The 25,203-nt window shown below is 38.2% G+C and overlaps 2 protein-coding genes across 9 annotated transcripts in view; one reads left to right on the top strand and one right to left on the bottom strand.

Annotated features, from left to right (window-relative positions):
* Positions 1-25,203, top strand: part of LOC105477475 (cms1 ribosomal small subunit homolog) — a 369,751-nt gene that overhangs the window by 41,548 nt on the left and 303,000 nt on the right. The gene's annotated exons all lie outside the window — the stretch shown is intronic.
* LOC105477476 (filamin A interacting protein 1 like) overlaps positions 1-25,203 on the bottom strand; it is a 297,624-nt gene that overhangs the window by 32,680 nt on the left and 239,741 nt on the right. Inside the window, exon 1 of one of the 5 annotated variants that reach the window (XM_011733990.3) lies at positions 17,699-17,799. The exons of 3 other annotated variants lie outside the window; for them this stretch is intronic. Coding sequence is in view for 1 of the 2 variants with exons in the window: in XM_011733989.3 (XP_011732291.2) it covers positions 5,539-5,579 (41 nt within the window). In the remaining variant the exon portion in view is untranslated. Of the gene's footprint in view, positions 1-5,538; positions 5,595-17,698; positions 17,800-25,203 lie in introns of those variants that run through there. One more of the 5 variants, XM_011733989.3, reaches the window with a different exon arrangement.

Below are 25,203 nucleotides of genomic sequence, written 5' to 3'. Positions count from 1 at the left end.
ATACAAAAAATTAGCCAGGCATGGTGGCACATGCCTGTAGTCCTAGCTACTTGGGAGGCTGAGGCAGGAGAATCGCTTGAACCCAGGAGGCAGAGGTTGCAGTGAGCTGAGATCACACCATTGCACTCCAGCCTGGGCAACAGAGCGAGACTCTGTCTCAAAAATAAAATTAAAAAAAAATCATTTGTTAAAAATAATAAATAATAAATCCATCATCTGTTAATTTAAATAACATATTTTTATGAAAAAATACTTTTATAAACAAAATTATTTAGTGAGAAGAGTTACATTGTTTTACATTTTTTGCAACTAATGTCTGGCTCAGATCTGTTTCACACATTCCATTAGCTGTCAGAGAAATATCATCATACATCATGGAGCCTCTGGAAAACTCCATATACACTTCTGAGAGAATGAGACAGAAAAAGGTTGTGTTATTGTGAAGATATCTTTTTCACTCTCATAGGGGGCCACACTTTAAGAACCATTACTCCAGAGGATAGACAGTTGTAACATCAGTGGCAAATTTGTCTTTCTCTGGAAAAGCATCTGGTTTGGGCTGTCACCATGTGCTTCTTCAGGCTGGTCAGCCTTTTGCTTCATCCTGATGAAGCCCCCAAATTCACTGGCTTAGTCACTGCTTTGATGTTTCCATCATTAATAAAGCCAGTCATTTGCTAACCATCAAACATAGATGGGAGATTCTCTGCCTTCAAATTTTCTGTCTCTCAGTCCATAGAAAAGTCCTAAATGACAAAACCGTTTTCATAAGACATTGTATTTTGTTTGAAACCCCAATTTGAAATAAGGGTATGGAAACCACTAAGTTGCCTGGTTTTTATAAATGGTTCCATCCATAGTGCTATGCAGTTCAGCTGACATTTAATTCATTTCAGACCTTGATGAGACAAATACAGTGACAGCTACTATGTTCTAGGCACCGTACTTGTTGTCAGTTCTTTTTTCCCCCAAACTTGCCTGTATTCTTGCACAGATCAACCTGATCATAACTTACAGTATTCTCCCAGTAACAACCAAAGCTGGTTTGGTCTTAAGATGTTTGAAACAGTGTAACAGTCACCCTAGTCCTAAGTATGTAACTTCATTTTGATGGGCTTAAATTCCTGTATTTGTTCTCATTATTCCAGAGCTAGTTGAATACATTACTTTTTCTTCCTGATTTATATGTTGATTACTAAACAGAAAACTGCATACATCACACTCCTTTATTTATTTTTATATCTGCTCTCACAGCTAGACTTTGATAGCCTGGTTATGATTATATCCCATTTTATCTTTTAGCAATTCTTGTCTAATACATAATTTTAATTGTGTTGCATTGATAGCAGCTGTGTTCATGGTCAAATAACCATGGATTTCTGGCAGTTTGTAGAGTAATTACATGGAATTTATTGGAAAGCTTCTTTATTTGAGATAGATTTTGGTAATTAGGCCTATAATTTATGTTTCCTTGCTTTCCTCCCTGCTTTTTCAATGGGACTTTTCACTGTTTAGTCTAAATTTTAGGAGCACTCATAAAAATAGCTATGACCGGTCTTTTTTATTCTGTGTATGCTGCTTCCTTTTATTTCTCTCACAAGTCAAAGGTTTTCTAAAAATTACAGCTACAGCATACCATAGCCATAATGTAATGTACAATTCATTTGACTTGGTCAGCAAGATCAGTAGAACAGTAACACTTTTTTTGGCATCTGCTAGTTGAATGAGTGTACATCTGTGTCTGCTTTATGTCCTTGTTACTGAAGATCCTGTCATCATCATTGAGATCCTTTAGAGACACTATAAATGGGTCCAGACCCAGCAATTTGGGTTAATACTATTTTCCTTCATTGTGAAAGAAGAATTAGGGCATGAAGTTACAGAGGAAGCTTTAGCTTGGTGTCAGAGGAATATATGGTAAAAATGGGACACTGTTAGTCAGGACTCTTCATCACCTGAACTATTAATCTTACTAGGCTCCCCAGAGGTCAGGAGAAGTGAAATAAGATGCAAATAGTCAAATGACCCATTACTTATAAGGAGCTTGGGAGCTTTTAGCAGAGAAGTAGGATTCTAAAAAAAGAGTTACTGAAATCCTCAAATTGAGCCCAAGGACTGGAATTGGGGCAAGTCTCACTCTTTTAAGAGCAGAAAAAGGAGCAAAGTAACTGAGAAAAAGGGTCTCCGAAAGGTGAGGTTCCAGAACCAATAAAAGGCCAGTCTGGGAGTCCATAGGCACAGAGCTTGGGTAGTTAGGCAGCTAAAAGGAGAATATTTTCATCTTGAGAACAAAGGAGGTGCCCATGAATCTGGGCTAGAAAAGACACTGTCCATGCCCCTGTGAAAGGGCCAGGTGGAGACTTGAAAGGGTGCTCAGGCTAGGCCTGGAAGAAGAAATTGAACTGACAGGGGAGTGACAACAAGTACAGCACATGTAAATCTGTACCAGGGTAATTATCACCTAAATAATGTGTTTTGACTTCTGCAATACTATATTGTTAGGGAGCTTTCTAGTAAGAGCCTTTGGACAATGGATGTTCATTTAATACCATGAATATTGTGCCTCTCCTATCACTCTTTTAATTTTTCTTATTAAAAATACCTACTCAAATGAATTTTTCTTTATGCCATTTACTCAGATGATATCTATCAACAAGGAACTTTTAAAAAGTTAATTACTGTGAATACACTGCTGTGCTAAATAGAAAGCCCACTCATTTTTCTCACTTTTCTTTTTGTTCCCCCCCTCCGCCCGCTCCCACCACCACTCTGAATTGGGGTTCTTGCGTATTTAGAAAAGCTTCCTTAAATCAAAGTTTCTTGTTTTGCATACTTTCCATTTTGATTGCTAATACACCCCCCACCCTCCCAAAAAAAAATGCCTGTCTTCCAACAGACTAAGACTTTAGGTCTTTGTCAGACTAACAGTTTCAGGTAGATGTCCCTTAATCCTCCAAAGCCTACCTGGGCCTTCTACAGCCATGATGCCTTCCCCTGGCTGCCCTGTCCCTCTAGGGAGAAGTATTCAAAAAGCCACTCAGCATGTGATGCCTTGTATTATCACAGATGTATGTATATTCCTGAAAGTGCCTCCTGGTTCATGGCATGCAGAGCTGCCTTTACATGTAACGTGGTGATGGTGCTCCTGGGCTTGTCCTCAGGTTCCTAATACTTTCATTATGTCTCATTGTCTCCATTCCTTCTTCCCTCTCTCTGCAGTTGATTTTGTACTCTGTGATCTACATTCTTCTGTATCTCGTCTGTTTGCCCAAGGTAGCCTTCTTTAAGGCAGGACTGATGTCTTCCCTACTGCCTGTTCCCTATTACCCCAGCAAGAGATTGCAGTAAACAGTACAGGTGGCAGAGGGCAGGTGGAATGACTGACAGCATGTACACTCTCCAGCACTGAAGCACCAATAGGAGTAAGACAGTAGAAAACTATGAGAGGCAGGGCAGGGCAGTACAGAGCAAGAAATTCAGACTCTGGAGTTCAGTTTTTGCAGTTGAATCCTGGCTTTCCAACTTCTATCTAGTGTGACTTGAGCAAGCAATTTAACCTCCCTACAAGTCTCATTTTCTTCATCTGTAGAATGGGGATAATATTAGAGCCTCCCTCACAATAGGGTTGTTCTGAGGATTAATAAAAAACAATCCATACAAAAAGTCCTTATCATACTGCCTGGCACAATACATGTCAGTTCTCATTAGGAGTAGGATGGTGAGTACTAAAAGAGTAGGTTTTAGATGTTCTCACCACAAAAAAATGATAAGTATGTAAGGTAACAAATACGTTAATTAGCTTGATTTAGCCATTCCATGATGTCTAGATATATAAAAACATCATGTTGAAGGCCCTAAATATAGTTCTAATTTTCATTTAAAAAATCAAATAAAACTTTTTAAAAATAAAAGTGCTACTTGCTTGCCATATTGGAAAAAAAAGTAGGACAGTGAGACAACACAGATGAGCACATCGGTCACAATGTGCTGGCCTAAAGTAGGGGTCAGCTGGGGGAAAATAGCACAAATCACATTGGAATGAAAGATATGACTACATAATGTTTATTGCGATCTATTTTAAGGCTTTTCGTGGATCTTTTCAGCTATGCACATGGTTAGTCATAATGATTGTCATTTTAAGTCAGGGTTTTTCAGCCTTAGCATTGTTGACATTTTGGTTAATTCTTTGTTGTGGGGGCTGTCCTGTGCACTGTAGGATGTTTAGCAGCATCCCTGGTCTCTACCTACCAAATGCCAGGAGTAACATAGTATCTCCAACTCAGTTGTGACAACTACTGAATGTCTCCAGATATTGTGAAGAAATTGAGTCTGTTTGAGAAGTCACTATTTCAGGGGATAATTTTTGGGTAGACTTAAGATTCTTTGTATTCATTGTCTCTGGCCTGTATAACTCTTAATTATCTGCTACTCAAATGTATTTGGGATCAGCCACTGTCTTCCATTTCTCTTTTGCTCATAGATCTACTCCACAGCTCTTCTCCCTTCCTGGAAGAGAACGATGCTGTGAATGTTCAATATCCAATGAAATGCCAGCATATCAAAATGGATGCTAATAGTTGACCTTCCCAAAGCCTCACTGATGCTCTGCTCATCTTACTCCTGCTCTTCATTTTTTGGATGTGAATATGTACTTTGTCTGCTGGATTTAGATACTCACAGACATGGTCTACTTGGGCAGCAGTCCCTCAACCTTTTTGGCACCAGGGACCAGTTTTGTCAAACACAGTTTTTCCATGGACTTGGGGGAGGGTGGTGGTGGATGGTTTGGGGATGAAATTGTCCCACTTTAGATCATCAGGCATTAGATTCTCATACGGAGCATGCAACCTAGATTCCTCACCTGTGCAGTTAACAATAGGGTTCACACTCCTATGAGAACCTAATGCTGCTGCTGATCTGACAGGAGGCAAAGTTCAGGCAGTAATGCTGCCTCATCCTGCTGCTCACCTCCTGCTATGTGACCCAATAATAGGCCTCAGACTGGTATACTGGTCTTCGGCCCTAGGGTTGGGGACTCCTGTACTTGGGGACTCAAAGTCAGGCTGGGTTGACTGGGTTAGTACACTGTATATACTATTCCTGAGCTTGGTTTCCATAGTCAAAAATGTCAGGAAGACTATGAAGGATATTTTATAATGCTTTTTTGAGCTCTTCAGAAGAAAATACAAAGCAACAGATTGAAAGATACCCTAGTTGTCTGAGAAATAGGTCATTTGGGGTTTTCATATTGTTGGATAATTAATTTTGCAGTTTATTTTGTGTACTTTTAACTCTTTAAATTTCAATTGTGGATTTTTAGATTAAATTAGTATTCCTAAATATTTGATACATATTTCAAAATGTGTGTATTAAAAGATATACTAGGAACAGTCTTCCTCTTACCACATCATTTATCTCCCCAACTGTAACCACTGATATTAGTTTCTCTTATGTACTTGTAGAGTTTCTTTATGAGTAAATAAGCAAATATAAATAAAGATTCTTATGCTCTCCCCTTTTTACACAAAAGTAGCTTACAAACACTGTTCCTCAGCATCTTGTTTTTTGCAGCCAAACATTTGTTGGAGATCTTTCCATTAGATCAGTGTTCTTAAGCAGGGGCATGAAAAGGGAATAAAAATAAACGTGATTGCTAAATACATATTTACAACTTCATGCTAAAGAAATTAAACTTTGTAGGATCTATTTTTAATGGAATTAATATGTAGGAGGTATGGGAGACATATACTTTTGCTGTTTTGAAATTATTAAGATAGATTGTAACAGTAAGATTATTTTCTATCTTTATAATGTCTGTGTATAGCACCTGCATTTATTTTCTTAGTTGAAAAACTGAGGCCCAGGCAGATTAAATACCAAGCAAGGCCATCATTATGGTGGCCCCGGAACTGGAACTAGAGTGTAGACTCCAATTCCCAGTGTGAGACTTGGCTTATAAAGAGAAGGAAGTAAGCATATTGAAGGGCTACTCTGTGCCACTAGATCTCACTTAATACTTATAGCAACTTTATAAGGTAAGTATTACTATTCTCATTTTGCACATGGAGGAGAAACCAAACAACTAAAATTTATAGAGGTTAAATAATTTTCCAAACAGTACAGGTAACAGACCAGAATAAAAATGCACTGGCTGCAAAGTCTGTGTTCTTTCTACCTAACCACAAGGTTATATGCTAGAACCCCAGACAAAACAATGTTGACCTCAGAAGAGTTTCCTCTTATCCCATACCATGTTTTTGGTGTTCATTTGTTCATTCCCATGCTTTCTGCTCCACCCACTTGACTCCCTGACCCCTTCCACTATTCTCCTCTTTGCTCACTCTGCTCCTCTGCCCACTCACCAGCTTCCTTGCTGTTCCTCAAACAGAACGCAGCATGGTGTGCTTTTGTGCTCGCTGTCTCCCCAGGAGCACTGGACTCCCCTCACCTCATTAGTACCATCTGGCATACTATATTTTATGTATTTATTGATTACTGACTGTCTCTCCTACTAGAATATAAACTTCATGCAGGTAGCGGTGTGTGTATGTGTGCACACACGCATCTTATTCAATGATTAGTCAATCATTGGTCTGTTTTATTCAATACTATATTTCTGGTAGGGAGCAGTACCTGGTACTTAATTGGGGTTCAATAAATATTTGAAAAAATACTTCTTCTATTTTTGAAATAGGTACCATATTTGAAAGTATGGGTATAACTAAGCAATAGACATATAGTAGGCCCTCCTCTCTATAGTCTACGAATAACAGCTGGTTGAACAATTTTTATATACCATATACCATGTTAGTCCTGGAAACAGTCATAGGAGGCAGGTATTACTGTCTTCTTATTTTACAAATAAGAACTGAGGCTCAAAAAAGTTAATTTGCCACAGGTCCTGGTAGTAATTGGCACAGCCAGAATGCCAGTGTAGATTTTACTCCAAATCCTGTTTCTCACCCCATTACATGTACATTCACACTTCCTATCTCATACATTATATCTCATGAGCCATCCTCTCCAGTGAAATTTGTGTGTTGTAATATTCTGCCTGTCAAAGATCCCAAATCACCACCACTAGCAATCCAGTATTGTGTCACAGTATTTCCTGTAGGTTTATGGCTACTTTGAGCCTTGATCTTGAGACATTAGCAAATATTCTCTTAGTCATTATAATAATATAGCAAGTTTCGTCATTTGGCATAAATTCATAATTATTTTTGGATGGTTTAAAAAATTGTGACTTTGCCAGTAATAACATCTCATGTTCCCCAGAGGAGGTGGGTTTGTCATAAATACTATTTCTATAGAACATTTCAAGGAACCTAAAGTTCTTGGAAAATATTTTTAACAGGCAGCCATTTCTCAGACAGACTTCAAGGGCATAATACTGTATATATATATCTCCTTAGAAATATGTGTGTATGTATTTTATTAAGAATATATTTTTTTATTGCTCACAATCCATTTATATTTCAATGATCCTTTTGTATTTTAGCAGATTAAAGAATCCAGGAATGATTCTTTAGAAAATCATTCCAATGTAGCTGTTAAATTTTGTTTTTAACCTCCATTAGTCCCTTTTTTCTCTTCCCAGGTCACAGGTTATTTTCATTCAGATATTGCATATGGGTATTTTGGAGGATTTAGTATGATTCCTTCTCTTAATCCTTACTCTTCAGTGGGCTGCTTTTCTTTCCTTTATTCTCTCCTTTTTAAAAAGTAGATTACAAAGCGTGTATCCTTTTCGAGAACTTATTCTGAACAAAAAGTTAAAACTTTTTTAAGCTTCTGTTTTGTTGTTGTTGTTTTTTTAAAAAGGGCTTTCCTTTTTTACGTGGCTTTCTTACCTTAATTGTTGTTGAGTTCACCATATTTAATAAAAAGCCAAAAGAGGGACCAGTCATGTGCCAGAATGGATAAGTTCACTGGTTTTCACCTCCTTGTACTCTGGCTGCCTACACAGAGGCAGTGGCTAAAGTGGTATGCTTGGGAAACCAAACGTTTCCTAACTTGTTAGTGGGAAATTCAAACTTCAGAAATTTAGAAACCACAACAACAGATGCCTGTGTTTTACTGTGACTACTGAAGTCACAGTTTGCCATAGAAACAGGATAGATAGCAGTCTGAAGAGTATAAGATGTGAAACATTTTGATCCCTAGAGGACTTTTTTGGGTCCTCCAGTTTTGCTGTCATAAGTCAGTAAACAAGGAACAAGGAAAATAGGGAAATTTAATACATTTAAGAGTACTTAGAGGTTCAGGCAGTTAGAGGATGAGGGTTAATGTGTGGCTTGGCTTCCTGCTGAGCAAACAATTAGATCATGAGCCACAGTGAGTATCCTACTTCTACCTTTACCTACTCTTCCTAGTTCCTGCGGATGATTGGTTTAAATCTCGTCCATGATATTTTTAAAGCTGGAGTTTGGGCCCTATGCAATCTCTAATTACAGACAGGTGGAAAAGTTTTTATTCTGTAATCTGCTGGAACATGAATGACCATTTTTCTTGTGGTCTCTGTTTTGCTTGTCCTCTTGCATGCTTTGTACAAATTAAAATTATTTTGGTTATCTGAGCCTTGTTTAATTTTCCCTTGACTGTAAGTCCAGAGCATTTGGGTTATGTTTTCCTTTTCAGCAAGTTCTGAATACTGAGAAGACAGAATGCATAAACAGTCTGATCGTACTTCCTTTCCTGTAAGTTGGGTTCTTTTAAGATGAACGTGTTTTAGAGGATATTAAGCTTGCATAGCAAGGAGTAATTCCATCAAAATAATGACAGTGGTCAACAGCATATCTGCTAGAGGTGAGAGCAATGACTTTATACCCCACTTCTCTTGGCCCTGGGTCTGCTGCTTATGCTGTCCCTAAGCAGGAGTTTCCTACATTTAGTTTATGTGAGAAATGTTGTTTGTGGCAGTTAAAGAAATGGCTATAGTATACCTCATGTGTGTGCTATTTGAATACCATCCATGATTGCCCTGACCATATCTTACCTTGTGATTTGAATTTTAAGAGAAGGCAAACTATCTCAGGTTTGAGTAGCTGAAAAAAAAAAGGGTTTTTGAAAAAATCTCTGGCTTCACTATTCATCACTTTTTAAAGTTTACTAATTCACAGCTACAAACAAAGAAAGCAGAACCTCAGGTGTTAAACATTTGAAAAGCCACATATCTGATGGCCAGGAAATCTTGGACCAAAATCTGCTAGTGACTTAACTATCTGACCGTGCCTCATCTGCTTGTCACCTTAGCTGCAACATGGGGAGAGCAGTGCAATTTTGACTCTAAGGTCTACAAAGCCTTTGGCAATCTTCAAATCTCAGTTCCACAAAATAAATACTCCCAACAACTTTTAAAGTCCTTTCCTCCCTTCTTTCCTATATAACACCGTATACAGATTCACATGTCAAGAGATTTTATGGTTCATCAAGTCTCAATGGTTCAAAAGAATGGAAAACTGTAATTGGAATTCCATGGGATTCAAGTTTATTTGCATCGGTTGTAGTTCACAAGTTGTAAGTATGCTGTAAAAGCAAATAAGTACTTAAAATGTTATACTAAACTGAAAGGACAATTAAACTGAAAAATTAACACTTGGACAAAAAGTATTTACATTGTTAATTTCAAAAGGGACTCTATTGTTTGTGGCTAGGATCTGATATAAGCCATTTAGCCCAAATTGTAAGATTTGTCTTACAGATTTGTTTTTTGTGGGTGCATGGTAAAACAGGGAGATTCCAAACTAGCTTTTAAGCCTTTTGTAGTCACCAGCTCTCTTTGGTCCTTTACCTGTTCAGGAAGTTGTTTCTTACTTCAGATGAGTAAGACATTTTTAGGAAAGTTCTTGTGGGTTTCTGATAGGGGGGACTGCCTTGTAAGCAGGGAAATCAAGGTAAAGGGTAACCTCTCTGTAAAGAGTGGCTAAGGTTAGGCACTCTAGAGACAGATCTTCAACAAGCTTAATCCTTTACTCCACTTCACAGCTGGGTGTCTGAGAACAGGAATTCTTCATGACTGCATCCTACAAAGCACCTCCTCTTTGGCCTGAGACAGTCCCTATATGTCAGTCTGGCGGCACCAGATGATGAAGGAGCATCATCCCTAAGGATAGACTGGCATAACTAGAAGAGTAACAGTATCTGCTATGGGTCTGGCACTGTACCAACTGCTTCATCACATTTAAACTTCAGGTTAAATTGATGTTACCTTAAGCTGCCTTCCTTTCTGTGTAAGTCCAGGTTGTTCTGAAGGCTAAATAATGGGCTGGGTATTCTGATCTTGGCACAAACCTTATTTCTCTTTTAGCCTCAGGTTGTCCTTTCATAGTAGACTTCTGAAGAATAAGTCTGCCATCTTTTTTGAAATGCTGCATTCAGTCATCTCCATTTACATTTCAGTTCCCATCTTTTCCATGAGTGTTTCTGAACTTGTCTAACCCTGGCTGATTTTCCTTTTCTAAGTCCCCACAGCCCTTACAGCTTTATTACCTAAATAGTCTATATTATTTTGTACTGCTTTCTAATTTGTTTTAGTACATTACTTTTGCCGTTAAGCCAACTGTAAACTCCTTAAAGGAATGATATCTCTGTATCCCTCATATGGGTTTGAACTCTGTACATACTTAACCAAATGATTGAGAGGTAAAAAGAACCACTTCCTAGGGGAGTAGAACCATCCCTTAGGCTGAGTAGTACCTAAAGTTCTCAGAATTACTTGTTATTAGAATGGAAGATGGACAAGTAGAGTTTTGTTCCTCTTGTTCTTGTCACTTCTGGAAGGAGAACCATTTGGTGAAGTGAAGAATTCACTTGGAGACAAATTTAATTAAAGTCCAGATGGGGGAAATTGGCCAGAGAATCTTAACTCTGCCTGTGATTCTTTGCATCTGTGTTCAGCCTAATGAATTTTATTGAACTGTAAAAATAATCTTATGGGGCAGAATTTGGGGGAGCCCCAAATTACTTGACAAAGTTACTGTCACTTTTATTTGAAAGCCTCAAGAATAATATGCAACTTCAAACATAATGTATTTATTTTAATAACATGAGTGTTTGAAAAGTAGTTAATCTTCTTTTTAGCAGGAGTGGATTCATTTTCACAAAATTCCACAGAATAATTCACTTCTTCTGCCATGCCCAATTAACAGACTAACAAGTTAAGACTAAGGGACTTCCACAGTATCTCACTGCATGGGTGTTTGTCTTCAGCAAGAAACCAGCAACTCTCCCTAGGCTCCTAGACCAAGCAACTCCTTCCTTTTCTTCAAATTTAACAGGCAGACACTTAAGTCTTGCCAGCCCAAATGTGATGTTTTACATTCCACTTATGATCTCTGCTCAGAGATTTGTTTTTGTTTTGATTCACATAAAAATGAATTTTAAAAGGAAAGAGAAAAACTTATTTCACCTTTAAACTTTTGTTCCAGGACTGGTGGGCCATGAGACACAATAAATCTGGCAGATTTGCTTCTGTCAGGGGAGCCCATCTTAGAGGACTGACCTTATCTTTGAGGCTGCTCTAGATACAGTGATTTGGAGCTCTCACAAGCCCAAGTGCTACAGCCATGTTCATCTTTTCTCCATTTACATGTGGACTCTTTTCCTCAAATTACCCTCATTTTCTTCAGCTAATTTGTCTCTGTAGTGATATAATCAGTAGCTTGTATTTTTATATTGTCTCTTCTCTACTTGATCAGAGTTCCCATGGGGGTTATTGCTCATTATTCAATCTTTATTGGGAACTGAGAAATACTTGGGGTGGATGACATTGTTCCCTTTTTTGTAGTTTGTAGAAACCAAGGGAACAGGAGTCTCACCCATTAAATGGATGGCAGAGCTAAGAAGAGTGGAACTCTGATTTATCGACCCATTATTCTTACTCTTTTAGTCTCACCATTGAGACACCAACATTCATCCATGTCAGTTCAGTGTCACTATTCAGCAAGGTTGACCATTGACTATATTCTGTTGAAGTTTTTATAAGCACTCTCCCACACTGTTTATCTTTACTTAGTTTTTATGTGTAGCTGATCTCTCTTACCCGCATTGCATTACCAGTCCGTTAAAAAAGAGCAGGGATGGGACCATAATTGAAGTTGTTGTCCAAGAGCTGCTAGTGATCTTAGTCCTTGTCATTAATGTGGTACCAGTCCATGCTAGTAGCTATAGCTGGGTTAGTGACACGGTATGGTGTGTGGTGAACTTAGTTGCTGGGCCTGTTGTCATGCCTTGTGCTTAAGCTCAGTAAATGTTCGCTACTGCTGAGGAGAATTACGAGCCCTAGGCTAGCTTCACAGGTTGACACTGGAGTAATCTAACTTTGAAATTAAAGAAAAATCACTCTTCTGTAAAATCTGGGAGATACACTGGGTTACCCACAGAAACTTTGGAATTAGGTACATGCTTGGGAAAGGCAGTCTGCTGCATGGCAAAGATAAGCCATTTGTGCCCCATAAATGCATCTTCACCTGAAGCACAGAGATTAGAGAAATTCAGAAGAGTCCACCCTTCATTAACCACTGCACTGTGTTCTTCCATATTTTGCTTGAAGGCCATTCCATGCCCCAGGGTGACTCACCTGGTACTCCTTCACCATGTATACAAAGTCTTATCTTATTGGGGAGGGAGTTAAACTGCGGTAGATGAAGGTGGGCAGAAAAGCATCTGACTTAGTCTACCTATATAACACATACTGCCGTACAAAGCAGATTTCACTGCCTTGACTTAATCTGAGCCTAACTTGGTTTCTGGTTTTTCTGACTTAACCTGAGCCTAACTTGGTTTCTAGTTAAGTCACTGCCTTGACTTAACCTGAGCCTAACTGATTTCTGTAAGTCACTTCCATATGGTTGCTTTAAGTAGTGGCTGAGATTTGTTTTCGGCTCCTAAACAAAATCTAGAAGAAGGGGCCCTCCACAGCCCATTGTTTGCAGAAACACTTTTTTTTTTTTTTTTTTGGTATCAAATAAGCATCTTCTAGGTTGTAATATGTTCGTATATTTATCCAACACCTTTTTTGTCCCAGCAACACACCTACTAATTGTACCTGGGTACCTTCCTAGGCACTGGAGGTAAAGCTGGTTGTAAAACTGACCCTGAATGAGTTTATAGTCCAAGAGACAGAAAATAAGCAAAAAATCATTAATGAGTAATTTAATGTCACATCACAGTGCACAGTTTGAAGGAAAATAAAGCAGGGTAGGTATCACCAGGAGCTTATAGCCTTTATAGGTGACTTCCTCTGCAGTTTTTGGGGAGGTTGTTTTGAAGGCACTGAGTCACTTTGAATTTTGAAAGGGATCCTGCTAACTGGGGACATCTGAGGAATGCAAAATGCTTAGCTGTAAGATAGTAATAGAAGGTGATTTGTCAAGTTAGTGGTTCAGACCTAAATGTCTTTGACCACAGAGTACATAGTCTTTCCAAGGCACCTCTCACCTTCCAAGTAGAGTGGGATTTGCCAGCCGGAGGACCTTTAAATACACTTATTTTTTGTTTTCTCTTTCCTCCCTTTATCACCTCCCTTCTGTTGTAGCCTGATTAAATTGTATTGATTTTCACAATGCTTCCTTATCCTTTGCTTTTTTATTGCTTATACTTAAGAACTTTGAACCTTTCTACTTTCTTTTTTTAATGGATTTTATATCTAAATTAACACCTACAGTACGGAGGCTTTTTCTGGGGCTTCTGTTCTCCTCTCTTCCTAGCATTAATTAAGGAAAAACTACTGGTGAGCTGTAGCCCAAGAATGCAGGGAGCCCTGGCCCTACTTCTGCATAGCTGTGTCTCTGGGTCAAGTCACACTGTGGACATCAGTTTCTTCTGTAAAGGGAGGCATTTGGATCAGATGACCTCCATTGCCCCTTCCAGCTGTAAAATTCTGTGTATATTCTGTGCCAGGACTCTCTGTGTGTGTGTGTGACTCTGGGGCCTGGGGTATCCCATTTTCCATATAGTAAAGTACCTTATCAAGGTACTTCTCAAATTCATAGTTGAATGTTTGCTGTTTTGATGTAATATATGCTCTCTTTTGCTGATAATAACTCCTTTAGGCTAGAATAAGTAGTTATCATAAACAGACACAAGGAGTTGAGGTATGTCTGCATCCTGTTTGTCCCAATCATACACTTTCCTATCTACTCTACTTGCCTCCCTACTGCTCCCCCGCCTGCCCCCACAAACACATCATTCCCTAAGCTTGTTAAAAAAAAAAAAAAATCTATACTTAACAATTAATCATATTTTGGAGCCAGTAGAGCATAGAAATGTGAGGATGGTCAGACTGGAAAAAAGAATACTGCTAATGTGTTCTCGTTCTTGGGCTCAGACTTAAAACTGCTGCTGTCCTATCTTAATCTGCTAAAGCATCTCAGAGAACAAGCATGAAGAGGGAGTGTTTCTCTCATATCTGAAAAAGAAACAAGGGACTTTCCTTGGCGAGCCTTCCCATCTTTCTTTGCCCAGCTTTCCCAGGCAGAGACGATGTTAGTGCAGATGAAGGTCAAGGAGAATCTCACTTTTTTTTTTTTAAAAAAAAAAAAAGAGGGATGTGCAAGGGCTTATAAGTGTTGGTGATAATCTGCTAGGAATTAGTGCACCTAACAAAGTGATTCAAAACATGAATGTCCCACCTCATTTTAAGTAGAAAATGATCAGCCAGCCAGAGGAGGTTCTAAAAGTCATTGCAGCACACTTTAAGCATATGTGACTTGATCGGTGGCTAGAAAATGCTGTAGTGATGACAGCAGCAACCACAGAAATACTGCTTTGAAGGTTTGTGATGCTGGCTGCATATGCAGTGTCTCTCCATCTTTAAATCCTTATTTAAATATAATTTACAGAAACTAAACAATCAGTTTAAATTGAAGCTGAATTCATAGTCAAATACAAATTAAATGGACCCTAAAAATCATGTAAAATTAATATGTCCAACAGATAAGGTAGGGTGTATTAGATTTTTTCAAAGATGACAGGCTCTGTGAACAACAGATGGGGCCATTTCAGTTCCTGAAGCAGGTTGAGACCAATATTGCTTTACATCCACAATATCCAGTCTTTTATAAACAGTTCTCTTCTTGCCCCCCTTCCTTTTTCCTTTAAATAGGAGAGGCTGTATTTTTTTTTTTCTATTCACCTTGTAAAATGTTCACTTTGCCCTGAAGCACTAGACATGGACAGAACATGACCTAGGAAGAATTATTGGAATCTTATTCTTCCTCATACATTTTCACTTTTTTTCTTAAATCTCAAAATGCATTTATTACCAAAGGCACTTTTTTGGAGGGGAAGGTACAGCAGAGAACCCTTAAACAAAATTTACAGCCTTTTGAGAAGGCAAATTAATGGGAACTGCAAGAGAACTGGAAAGTTAAGTCAAGGCTTGATTTGTGTTTTCATACTGGCTGTTACTATAGTCTCCATCACAGCATTAGGAAAGTAGCACAAAAATACCGGGGCTTAACAGTTAAGGTTAAACACCACAAAAGGGCAAATGAACTTACTAAGCGTAAAATTATTATGTGCTTTATTTGGAAGTGTAGAAATTCACATTCATTCTATCAAAAACATTTTTCCATCATACAGATTGTCCCAAGGACTAAGAAATGCTCACCCAAAGAGCCCACTGTGAGATAATGTATCCATGATAAATCATACTTAGCTTTCAGTTTTAAAAGAGGTCTTAATATGCGATTGTTCTTTGAACCATGCTTTAATAAATGGGAAAAAGTGTGAAATATTAAAAAGTGTTATTTTAAAATTTTTAAAAATGGATGCTTGCCTGCTTTAAAAAAATAAAAGGCAGACACTGGAAACACAGCTGTTAAGAGTTTTGATGGAAGTTACGATTTTCAACAGTTGAGTTATAGTTTATGGTACAGATGGTACCCTGGGTATAGCTGGAACAATAATTGATGGTTTCTGTTTGTCTTTTCCTCTGTTAGATTCAGAAGAGCAAAATATCTTTTTTCCAACGCAGGAATTTTTCAGTTTCCAATTACTGCTTATATCAAATAAACAACTCTTCCACTGCATATTCTGTACTTCTCCACGGTGACATGGGTGTTGGCCCCGCGCTTCTCATTATGGTAGGCTTCCCTCGGTTAGAAATAATAGTTTGTGGAAAATCCTACTTCTCAGTACTAACCTGCAGTTTATGTAGCCTTATCCTCAGGCCAAATAACATACAATTTTTCTTTTAAAATGTGAAAACCAAAGTCTTGCATTGCTCCACACAAAATTAGCAAAAACAAAAAAACTCCTATGAGGCAAAAATGATAGGCACCAACGTCATATACTTTTAAAAACCCTCCAATAGAAATTATTAGAAATACACAGATATAACCCACATTTTGAGTATTTTTTTTAATGCTGTGTTTCAGTGATAAATCTGGGATCTGACATTTTCTTCTGACAATTAAATATTAAAAACACGAATTTGTGACACACACATACACCTCAGTGGTTATAGTGTGCTGCTCCTCTGTTAAACTTTTACTGTATCTCTAGTTATCTTATATGGTCATTTTAGTGCCAACTAAAATGCCGGCATTTTTATATCTTGAAGTAAATATAAATGGCAGCCTGTGAATTCTGAGTTTGAATTGTATATACTCATAAAACATAGAGACTGTTTTAAAAGGGACAATTCTGTCACACAGTTGTTAACATTTTATTTTACAATATATGTTTAGACTAGATAAGGTTTGAATGATGAATCAGTTTTTCATCTCCTATTCCAGTGTTCTAAAGTTGACATAACCTTTTATTTTTAATTCCTCTGTTGACTTTTAGTTGGAAAAAATGAAGTGAAATATTATGAAGATTTTTCTGCCAAGTGTTCAGTTACCATACTGTAAGAGTTCACTAGTAGCAATAGCCTCTTCAGGATTTAGATGTAACTAATTATGGTTTAAAATGCTACTGATTAATACAGTTATTCTATAAGTTTTACCTTTTAAATTGGCATTTTTTACATAATATACTACTATATACTACTATCCAAAATATTACTCTAGAAATGATAACTGTGAGGTTTGTCATTTTTCCAGTATCTGCACTTGAAGCAGAAAGTTGGAACTCAAAACTATGATAGTTGCTTCCTTGTACAAATTGACATATGCTTTTAAGACAAAATAGCATTTATACGATTTTTTGAAGTTTAAAAAGATTTTACTTTTTAAGTTAGGTTCGTCTTAATTCCAAGATGTATTCCTAACCGTGTTTTTCTAGTCACTTATATTAACATTTACAAAAAGAGGGGAAAACCTGGCACTAACAAATTTTCACATTCTGCTCATGTAAGACAAGCGAGTTTGAGTCCGGGGGAGAGAGGATCAAGAGATAGGGTTGCTGCCATACAATATAAGTCTCCCCCACCCTTTCCCCAAAGATTTCTCAATATGGGCAGAATTCAATGTGTAGCTCACTTGGAAAGCGTATGTAATACAGTCAGCTCCCACCTCTCAACATTTAAAATTAAATCTCTAATCTGTTTTCTCCGCCGGAGAAAACTTTTACTTTCAAGTTTTGTGTGAGTTGGAAATGGTTTTGAACCTCGAATTCATTGGATGCGCTTTGTGAAACCTGTCTGCAGTTTGTGATGCTGAGACAGCTTTAACAGCCACCCACAGACTTGCTACCTGGCTCTCTGACAGCAGTGCCCCTTGGTGGAGCGGAGTTGTTCTCCCGGGCTTACCTGAGCTGCCTGCGCCGGGGCGGGCGGGGGCCTGGCCGGGCCGCTGTGGTGCCGCGCTGCTAGCCGGCTGTGCGCGCTCCAGGAGTCGCCCGAACAATGCGAGCGGGGCGCAGAGCGCGCCCGGCCTATGGGCCTTACGTCACTGCTCCGCCTTATAAGGCGCTCCGCGTGTGCGGTGCGGTCGGCGGGGGCGCCGGTGACCGCGAGACCCGCGGCCGCCGCAGCGCAGCAACGCGCCCCGACTCCTGCGGACGTTCCGGCCGTGTGAATGGACCGTGGTTCCCGGCTCCCACCGGAGGGAATGAGCGGTGGGCCGGAATGAGCGGTGGGCCGGGACGCCGGCGCCCGCCTGTAGTGCTAACCAAGTCATTGGGAGGCAGGGTCGATCTGCTTGTAACTTTTCTCCCTCTGGGTCCCTAAAGCTGTTACTGCTCCAGGGACTTCAATACACATCCTGTTATTCTTATGTAAACTTTTGTAAATTCATTATACTTTTTTTTTGGTTGCTGGGGGTAGGCGGGAGAGGGAAAGGAGAAGTGTGGGGTTTTGTGGAGACATCTCTGGGGGTAATTTAGACTTCAAACCGTCTCTTTCCTCTTTGTAATGAGTAGGGGTCCTCAGAGGATACTGTTTTATTTCCTGATGATCTAACTACCAAACAATTCTTCAAGTGATGATGGGAAGGCCAGATGAAATCTTATTTTTTTTTCAGTGTTTTTCCTGAAAGAACCTCCTCTTTCCCCATTTCTGCATGCCTGTGTTTTAACGAAAGCAGTTAAAACTAATCATTTTTTGGCAGGGAAAAAAAATTAAAGAAATTAAATGTTTTGTGCTGTACTTTCAACACAATGTATAAAATTATAACTTTAGAGCCAGTTTTAATGTTTGTTCTCTTCTACGGGCAAACAAAATAAAGACAAAAATAACCATGTGAAGAAAAAAGAAATTAGCCAAATATGATTGAATTAAGCATATTATCCTCTAGTCTGGGGTAGATTCACTTGTACAAATCCTATTTCTTGTGAATGAGAATTCACCTCTGAATTATAAGAGAAGTCATACCTAAAGTTCTAGCCCAACTATATGAATCTGCTAAATAAATTAGGGACGTGGCATTCTTGTTTGCAAGCTTCAGATGAGTAATTTTAGTAGCTTCAGTCCTTTTAAAACCTCTTTTAAAATTACATTAAAATAGGATTGCTTCCTATTATGATGTACATATGTCTGTAGAATTATTGTTTCCATATGTTTTGTCAAACTGGAACGATGAAAATAGTCTGCTTGCTTCATTTTCTTAGTGTGGAGTGGAGAAAGGATGTTTGCAGAGTTGTTAGTGGAAATGGTGTGGAATAAAGATGCAGGGCACAACATTAAATGTATGTCCTCTTCGCTAAATTGGGAGTTCACTTTATCATTATTCTAGATCACTCTGAGTACCTACTGAGAAACCTAAAGTAAACTCACTCTTGCTTTTCATATACATTGTGGTATTTTAAGAGAAGTGAGTTACACATACTCTTCAGCTGAACTTAAAATTTAATATTTGATTTGCAGTTGTGTACTAACATTTTGGATGTTGAGTTTGTTAGTTTTGTTAGTTTTAACTCTCTGCCCTATATTTGTGAATTGCATTGTAATCTTTTTAGTCTCCTGTGCCTACCTCATACTTATTAAACATCCTTTTTGAGATTTTTGTGCTACATTTTTTATTACAAATGAGATTAAATGACTTTTATGAAAGTTGTATGATGCATAAACACCTGAATCTCAGCCCCAAACTGATAGCATACTTTTACCCCAGAGCTAACAGTTTTGTAGCTTGTTTTGCATCTTTTTCCCTCTGATAGGCAAATACATTTCCTAACATTTAACACTGCCATTTGTTTCTTTCTCACATGTCCATCCTCAAGTATTGCATTTATTTTCACTCTTTTGACTTGCTGGTTCCCCATGAAAAATGTTAGTTTTATTTCCTCCTTTTCTTTAGCTCTATTCTGAAGAATAGAAAAAAGAGGATTAGGGCTTCTACTCCTTGTATGCCCTTGCCTGGTACACTACTTGCCTGGTTACATTACTAATGTGTTACTCCTGAAACATCGGTCTCTTGACCCAGCTATGACTCAGCTTTCCAAGTGAGGTCATAGTTATGTGACCACTGTCTTCAGGAACCAATATTAATAGCCCTCATTTGTTGAGCTTTTAGATCATACCTACCACCATAGTTAGTGATCTACAAGCATTTCATCATTTAATCTTCACAACACATTTTGATGTGATATGATCCATGCTTTTCAGATAAAGACGTTTAGAAAGCTAAAGTGGCTTGACCAAGGTCACACTGCTACTAAAGTAATGATGCAGGGATTTAAAGCAATGTTTACATATATAGCCTTCTTGTACATATATAGTCTTCTCTTAATGGTTTGCTCAGAATCTCTCAGAGGTGTATTTGGTAAAGGAGTGTTCAGATTTAACTGAGAAGTTTCTCTCTATTTTCTAGACTGAATCTTGAACTGGGAAAGCCAAGAGTCATCCTATTTTTTTGTGGATTTGTGGATTTACTGACAGTTTTCTGGAAGGTGGCAGCAATGTATCTTGTTCTAGTAAAATTAGAATATCATGACCATTTCACTTCAAATGAACGTCAAGGGTTTTGAGGGAGCAGGACCTTTATCTGATACAAGAGTACCCTGGGTGGTGTATTGCAAACTCCAACCAGCTGTTGGCATTGTGCGCCATTGACCACATAAGTAGATGAGTAGACTTTTATTTCCTTCCCTCTTTCAACCAAAATTCTTTCTGAGATGTAATTTTTATTCTCTTGGTTTCTGAAATTCTCTTCATTTGTGAAATTCTCTTAGTTTCTATTTGTGAAAATAGTAGAGTTATGATCACTGCGCCTCAAAATTGGTTGAGAGAGTTTTACTTCCTAACCTTGTTCTGTCCAATTACTGTGTGACTTTCTTTTCATTTCATAATCAAGAATTTCCTACAAATAAGCATACTTAGACACTAAGGTCCTTTCTACAATTAGTAATCTGAATTTATGATCTAAATCAAATTACTAGCTTTAAGCTGTTATTTAGAAATGATACAAAGAAATTTTTCTAGCAAATTCATTGCTTTCTAATGTGGGAGAAGGGGTTTGTAGGTAACAAGGCTAGAAACAAGGAGGTATCAACTAGATTTAGCCATATTATATTATGTCAAAAACAGCTTAATATCACCAGTTTCCCTGGTTCAGGCTAATTGTCAGGAGGCCATTACAATGACCACAGTAACAGGTGTTATTAGTGAAGTCAATTGCTACTGACCATAATTACAACATCATCATTATTTAACTTTTAAAAAATACCATTAATGTACTGCTAATCACATCAAGCCAGTTCCTCTTTTTGAAGTAACTGCTCTTATTTTCTTTCATGTCTTCTCTCCCTACCTTTGTTTCTTCTTTTGACTGGTCAAGTCTTTCAGTCGTCCAAATATAGTAAGTGCCAAAGAAGAAGCAATAATTAATGGGATGTTTCTTGCAGCTGCCCACAATTTTCACTGCTGGTTCTTTGATCAGTTAAGCAGTGGTGTGCTCTGCTCCCTAGGAGCTCTGCTTTGAGCTATGAGATGGTAATGCTAACTTTGTATATGACATGTTGCTTCTTTGCCTCTGTGAGATAGTATATGTGGAAACACTGTCATGTACAAAGAAAAACAGCAATTATTATGGACCTGGTCCTGTATGAGAAGCTGAACAGAGTGGGAACAGACCCAGGATTGCATAAGGAAAGATAGAGCTCCATGGTCCTGCACTGCTTCAGACTACAGTTGGATTGGCCAGAATATGAGCTTTCGGTGTTTATTCCACCCCACGCTACCTTCTACTACCTTACCCACAGCCTTCTTGCAAAGCAGCTTTGCCACTGAGCACTGGATAACCTTGCTGTAGATCCGATCGTGTGCTTGTCCCTTCTCCTCTGCTGCTGCACAACTTAGGATGAAGGCTGAAGGGATATGTAGGCAACTGTGAATGTGGAGCCAACGGGAATGTCTGCAGTAAAAGCACCTTCTCTCCATGCCCTAGACAGTCGTTTTTCTAATCAACCTCATTTCTTCACTCTTTCAGTTCTTTGGGTGCCACCTATCTGACTCTGTACATGTAGATACCCACATGAAATACATCACATCTCCGCACTTAAACTGTATTTTAAGAGCCTTTAACCAGCAGTTAACTGGTTAAATCTTAATATACATACGAACTGCAGTAACTGAATATACATATGAACTGCAGGTCTATATATATAGACTGTCTTTACTTTTATCTGTAGCCTGAATCTCTGGTCCCAGGCCTATAGTCCGCAAAGTCTCCAGAACCCTTGCAATTATTCTGCTCACACTTCAGCTGACTATGACTCTAGAATAGTGACCCTTGAGAACTGATTACAGCAGTAGTGTCCATGTGATGCTAGGGTATGGAAAGTCCTTTATTATTACAACATTAAAATGATGATATTTTGTGGTTTTAAAATTAATTTTAAAATTTTTAATTTTATTTTATTTTTTATTTTATTTATTTATTTATTTTTTTGAGACGGAGTCTTGCTCTGTCGCCCCCAGTGGCACAATCTCGGCTCACTGCAAGCTCCGCTTCCCAGGTTCACGCCATTCTCCCGCCTCAGCCTCTGGAGTAGCTGGGACTACAGGCGCCTGCCACCACGCCCGGCTAATTTCTTTTTTTTTTTTTTTTTTGTATTTTTAGTAGAGACGGGGTTTCACCATGTTAGCCAGAATGGTCTCGATCTCCTGACTTCGTGATCCACCTGCCTCGGCCTCCCAAAGTGCTGGGATTACAGGCTTGAGCCACCGCACCCAGCCAAAATTTTTTTATTTTAAAATTAATAGGCACCCTTCATAATTTGGAAAATGCATAAAAGTAAAAAATTTTACATGTAGTCCTACCACACGAATACTGCCAACTATTAATAATTCAATGTACGGTGTTTCTTATAGTCTTTTTCTGAGCATTTGTAAAGCATCATTTTCATAATGTGGATGAACCCTGTATATGTATGTATATGTGTGTGTATATATTATGTTTCTTTTTGCCTTTATTATATATTTCTGAATCATGTTAGTGGCTTTTCTGTAGACACTGGGTTATTTAAAAGCACATATTTACATATTCTCCCTAGCATTGGTGTTCACAAAGCCAACCACTGCCTGTTGGCCCCCTAACATTGCCACGGTCTTGTTCCTCATCAAACAAAGCAAGGAAGTCTGTTTAGTAAGGAATCATCTGTTGCAAGAGACTTCCTACCCTTGGTTTACAGGGAATACCATAAGTTGGCTATGTACTCTAGTGAGCATACTAGTAGGTGAGTAGAATGACTTAGAGAGAATGAAGAATTGATAATGTGACGCCACCATAAGATTATTAAATGGGAAGCAGGAAAAGTCTGTTATTTAGGTCCAGTCCATTTGCTTATTTATTCCTACAAACATTTTGTGTTTCCTTGGTAACTAATAATAGTTTTGAGAAAATGTTGAACTCACAAGTATTACTGCAGAAGTGAAAAAAACCCTCAAATCACAGAAATTAGAGATGGAAAAGACCTATTAGGTCATCTTCCCTGTCCCTTGCCAGTACAGATTGTTCTCAGTGCTTTGTTCAGTCCATTTTTTAAAGGGCCCTTGTCATATAATTTGTAGCCCATCTCTTTTTTTTTTTTTTTTTTCCTTGAGACACAGTCTCACTGTGTTGCCCAGATTGGAGTACAGTGGTGCAATCTTGGCTCATTGCAACCTCCACCCCCTGGGTTCAAGCAATTCTCCTGCCTCAGCCTCCCTAGTAGCTGGGATTATACATGTGTGCTACCAAGCCTGGCTGATTTTTGTATTTTTAGTAAAGACGGGGTTTCACCATGTTGGCCAGGCTGGTCTTGAACTCCAGACTTCAGATGATCTGCCCGCCTCGGCCTTCCAAAGCGCTGGGATTACAGGTGCGAGCCACCACACCTGGCCCATCTCTTTTTTAAGTAATACATTTTTAAAGAAACCACTGACAGATTTTCCCATGTAGATGTGGAGCTTGATTTCAGGGTAAATACTTGCAGAGAAAGACCTGTGGATTCAAAGTACAGTTGAACAAGTTTTATTAGTTGGAAGTCATTGGAATAGTTTAGGATGTCTTTGGAATAGTTGACCAACTAAGAGTAGAACAGTTGGGTAAATTGGATTTATATGTTTTCTTTTATCTTTGGAACTCAAATAGAGCAATTCCTGAGCATAAATTTTAATTATAAACTTCTAGACTCATTGAAATGGGCTTAGAAAACCTGAGAAAATAAAGCATCCAGGAAGTAAAAAAGTAAGAGTAAAACTATTCTAAGATAATTTTTATAAAAATTACATTTTATAATATCCCTTTCTGTTCCAAATTCTGCTTTTTCCATTATTTACATAGTCAATTGATTGATATGAAGGTGGCTTCTAATTGTAAAATCCTTTATTTTGTCCAGCAACTTCTTCTAGACTCTAGAAGGACAGAATAAAACTGTCTCATAGAAGCAGTCAGTGGTGGTGGTAAGACTAAATCTTCCACTTCCTCATGTAATGGCTGGAAATGTCTTCACTGAGAAAAATGAACAAATTAAGAGTAAAAAATGTGCTTAGAGTTTTATTAAGAAGAATGATCCTTTCATAAAATCATATTTTAGAGTATAAAAGGCCTTAGAAAACATCTGATCTTCTTATTGCCACTCTCTGTTCCCAATTTTTAAATAAATGAGATAACTGGAGCTCAGAGAGGTTAAGGGACTTGCCCCAAGGTCACACAGTAAATTGGTGACCCAGTCACTGTGTTTTCTGGGACTGAATGTTTCTTTTGGGAAACATGAAAAAATGGCATAAACAGTATGATTATTTTCTGAAATCCCAATTAATAATCGAGTAATTTACCTAGCTTATACTAACTGCAAAACTAATTTAGAACATTAATGAGCTAGTTATCTACTTTATGGATTAGAAATGTTATCTTTTGTTGCATTTGTTTTAAATTGGAGATTTATAGGTTGCTGCTTATCATCTCAGGCCACCAAGATTGGCCACATGTCAAAAACCTAATGGAGATGTCTGAACTTTTAATATAAATTTCTGTGTTATCAAGGAACACCATTATTTTGCATGCTTGCCAATTGGTGGTTCTGTACATGAGAAATTCTATTATAATTTATGTCACTAAGCATCCAGTCTACATCATAAATTGTAGATTTGGAAGATATGTCAAAAATCTTGTGTCTACCCTTAGATTGAATTCTCTCTCAGAACTTCAGTGTTTTGTCCAAGAATTGGTACATGCACAGTCTAGTTGTCATTAATCAGTGCCAAACAGCTCCAGAGATTTTTCACTTCCCCAACAAGTCCATTCCATTCCAAACTGAAGACTGGCTGCTTCTAACTTCCATTTATTGTTCTTCATCTTTCCATGACGCCATGTTGAACAAATGCATTGCTTT

This window comes from Macaca nemestrina, chromosome 2, assembly GCF_043159975.1.
Source record: "Macaca nemestrina isolate mMacNem1 chromosome 2, mMacNem.hap1, whole genome shotgun sequence".
In the NCBI taxonomy this organism is placed as follows: Eukaryota; Metazoa; Chordata; class Mammalia; order Primates; family Cercopithecidae; genus Macaca; species Macaca nemestrina.
Note: the sequence above shows the minus strand (reverse complement) of the source record. Positions and strands in the feature narration are given on the sequence as shown.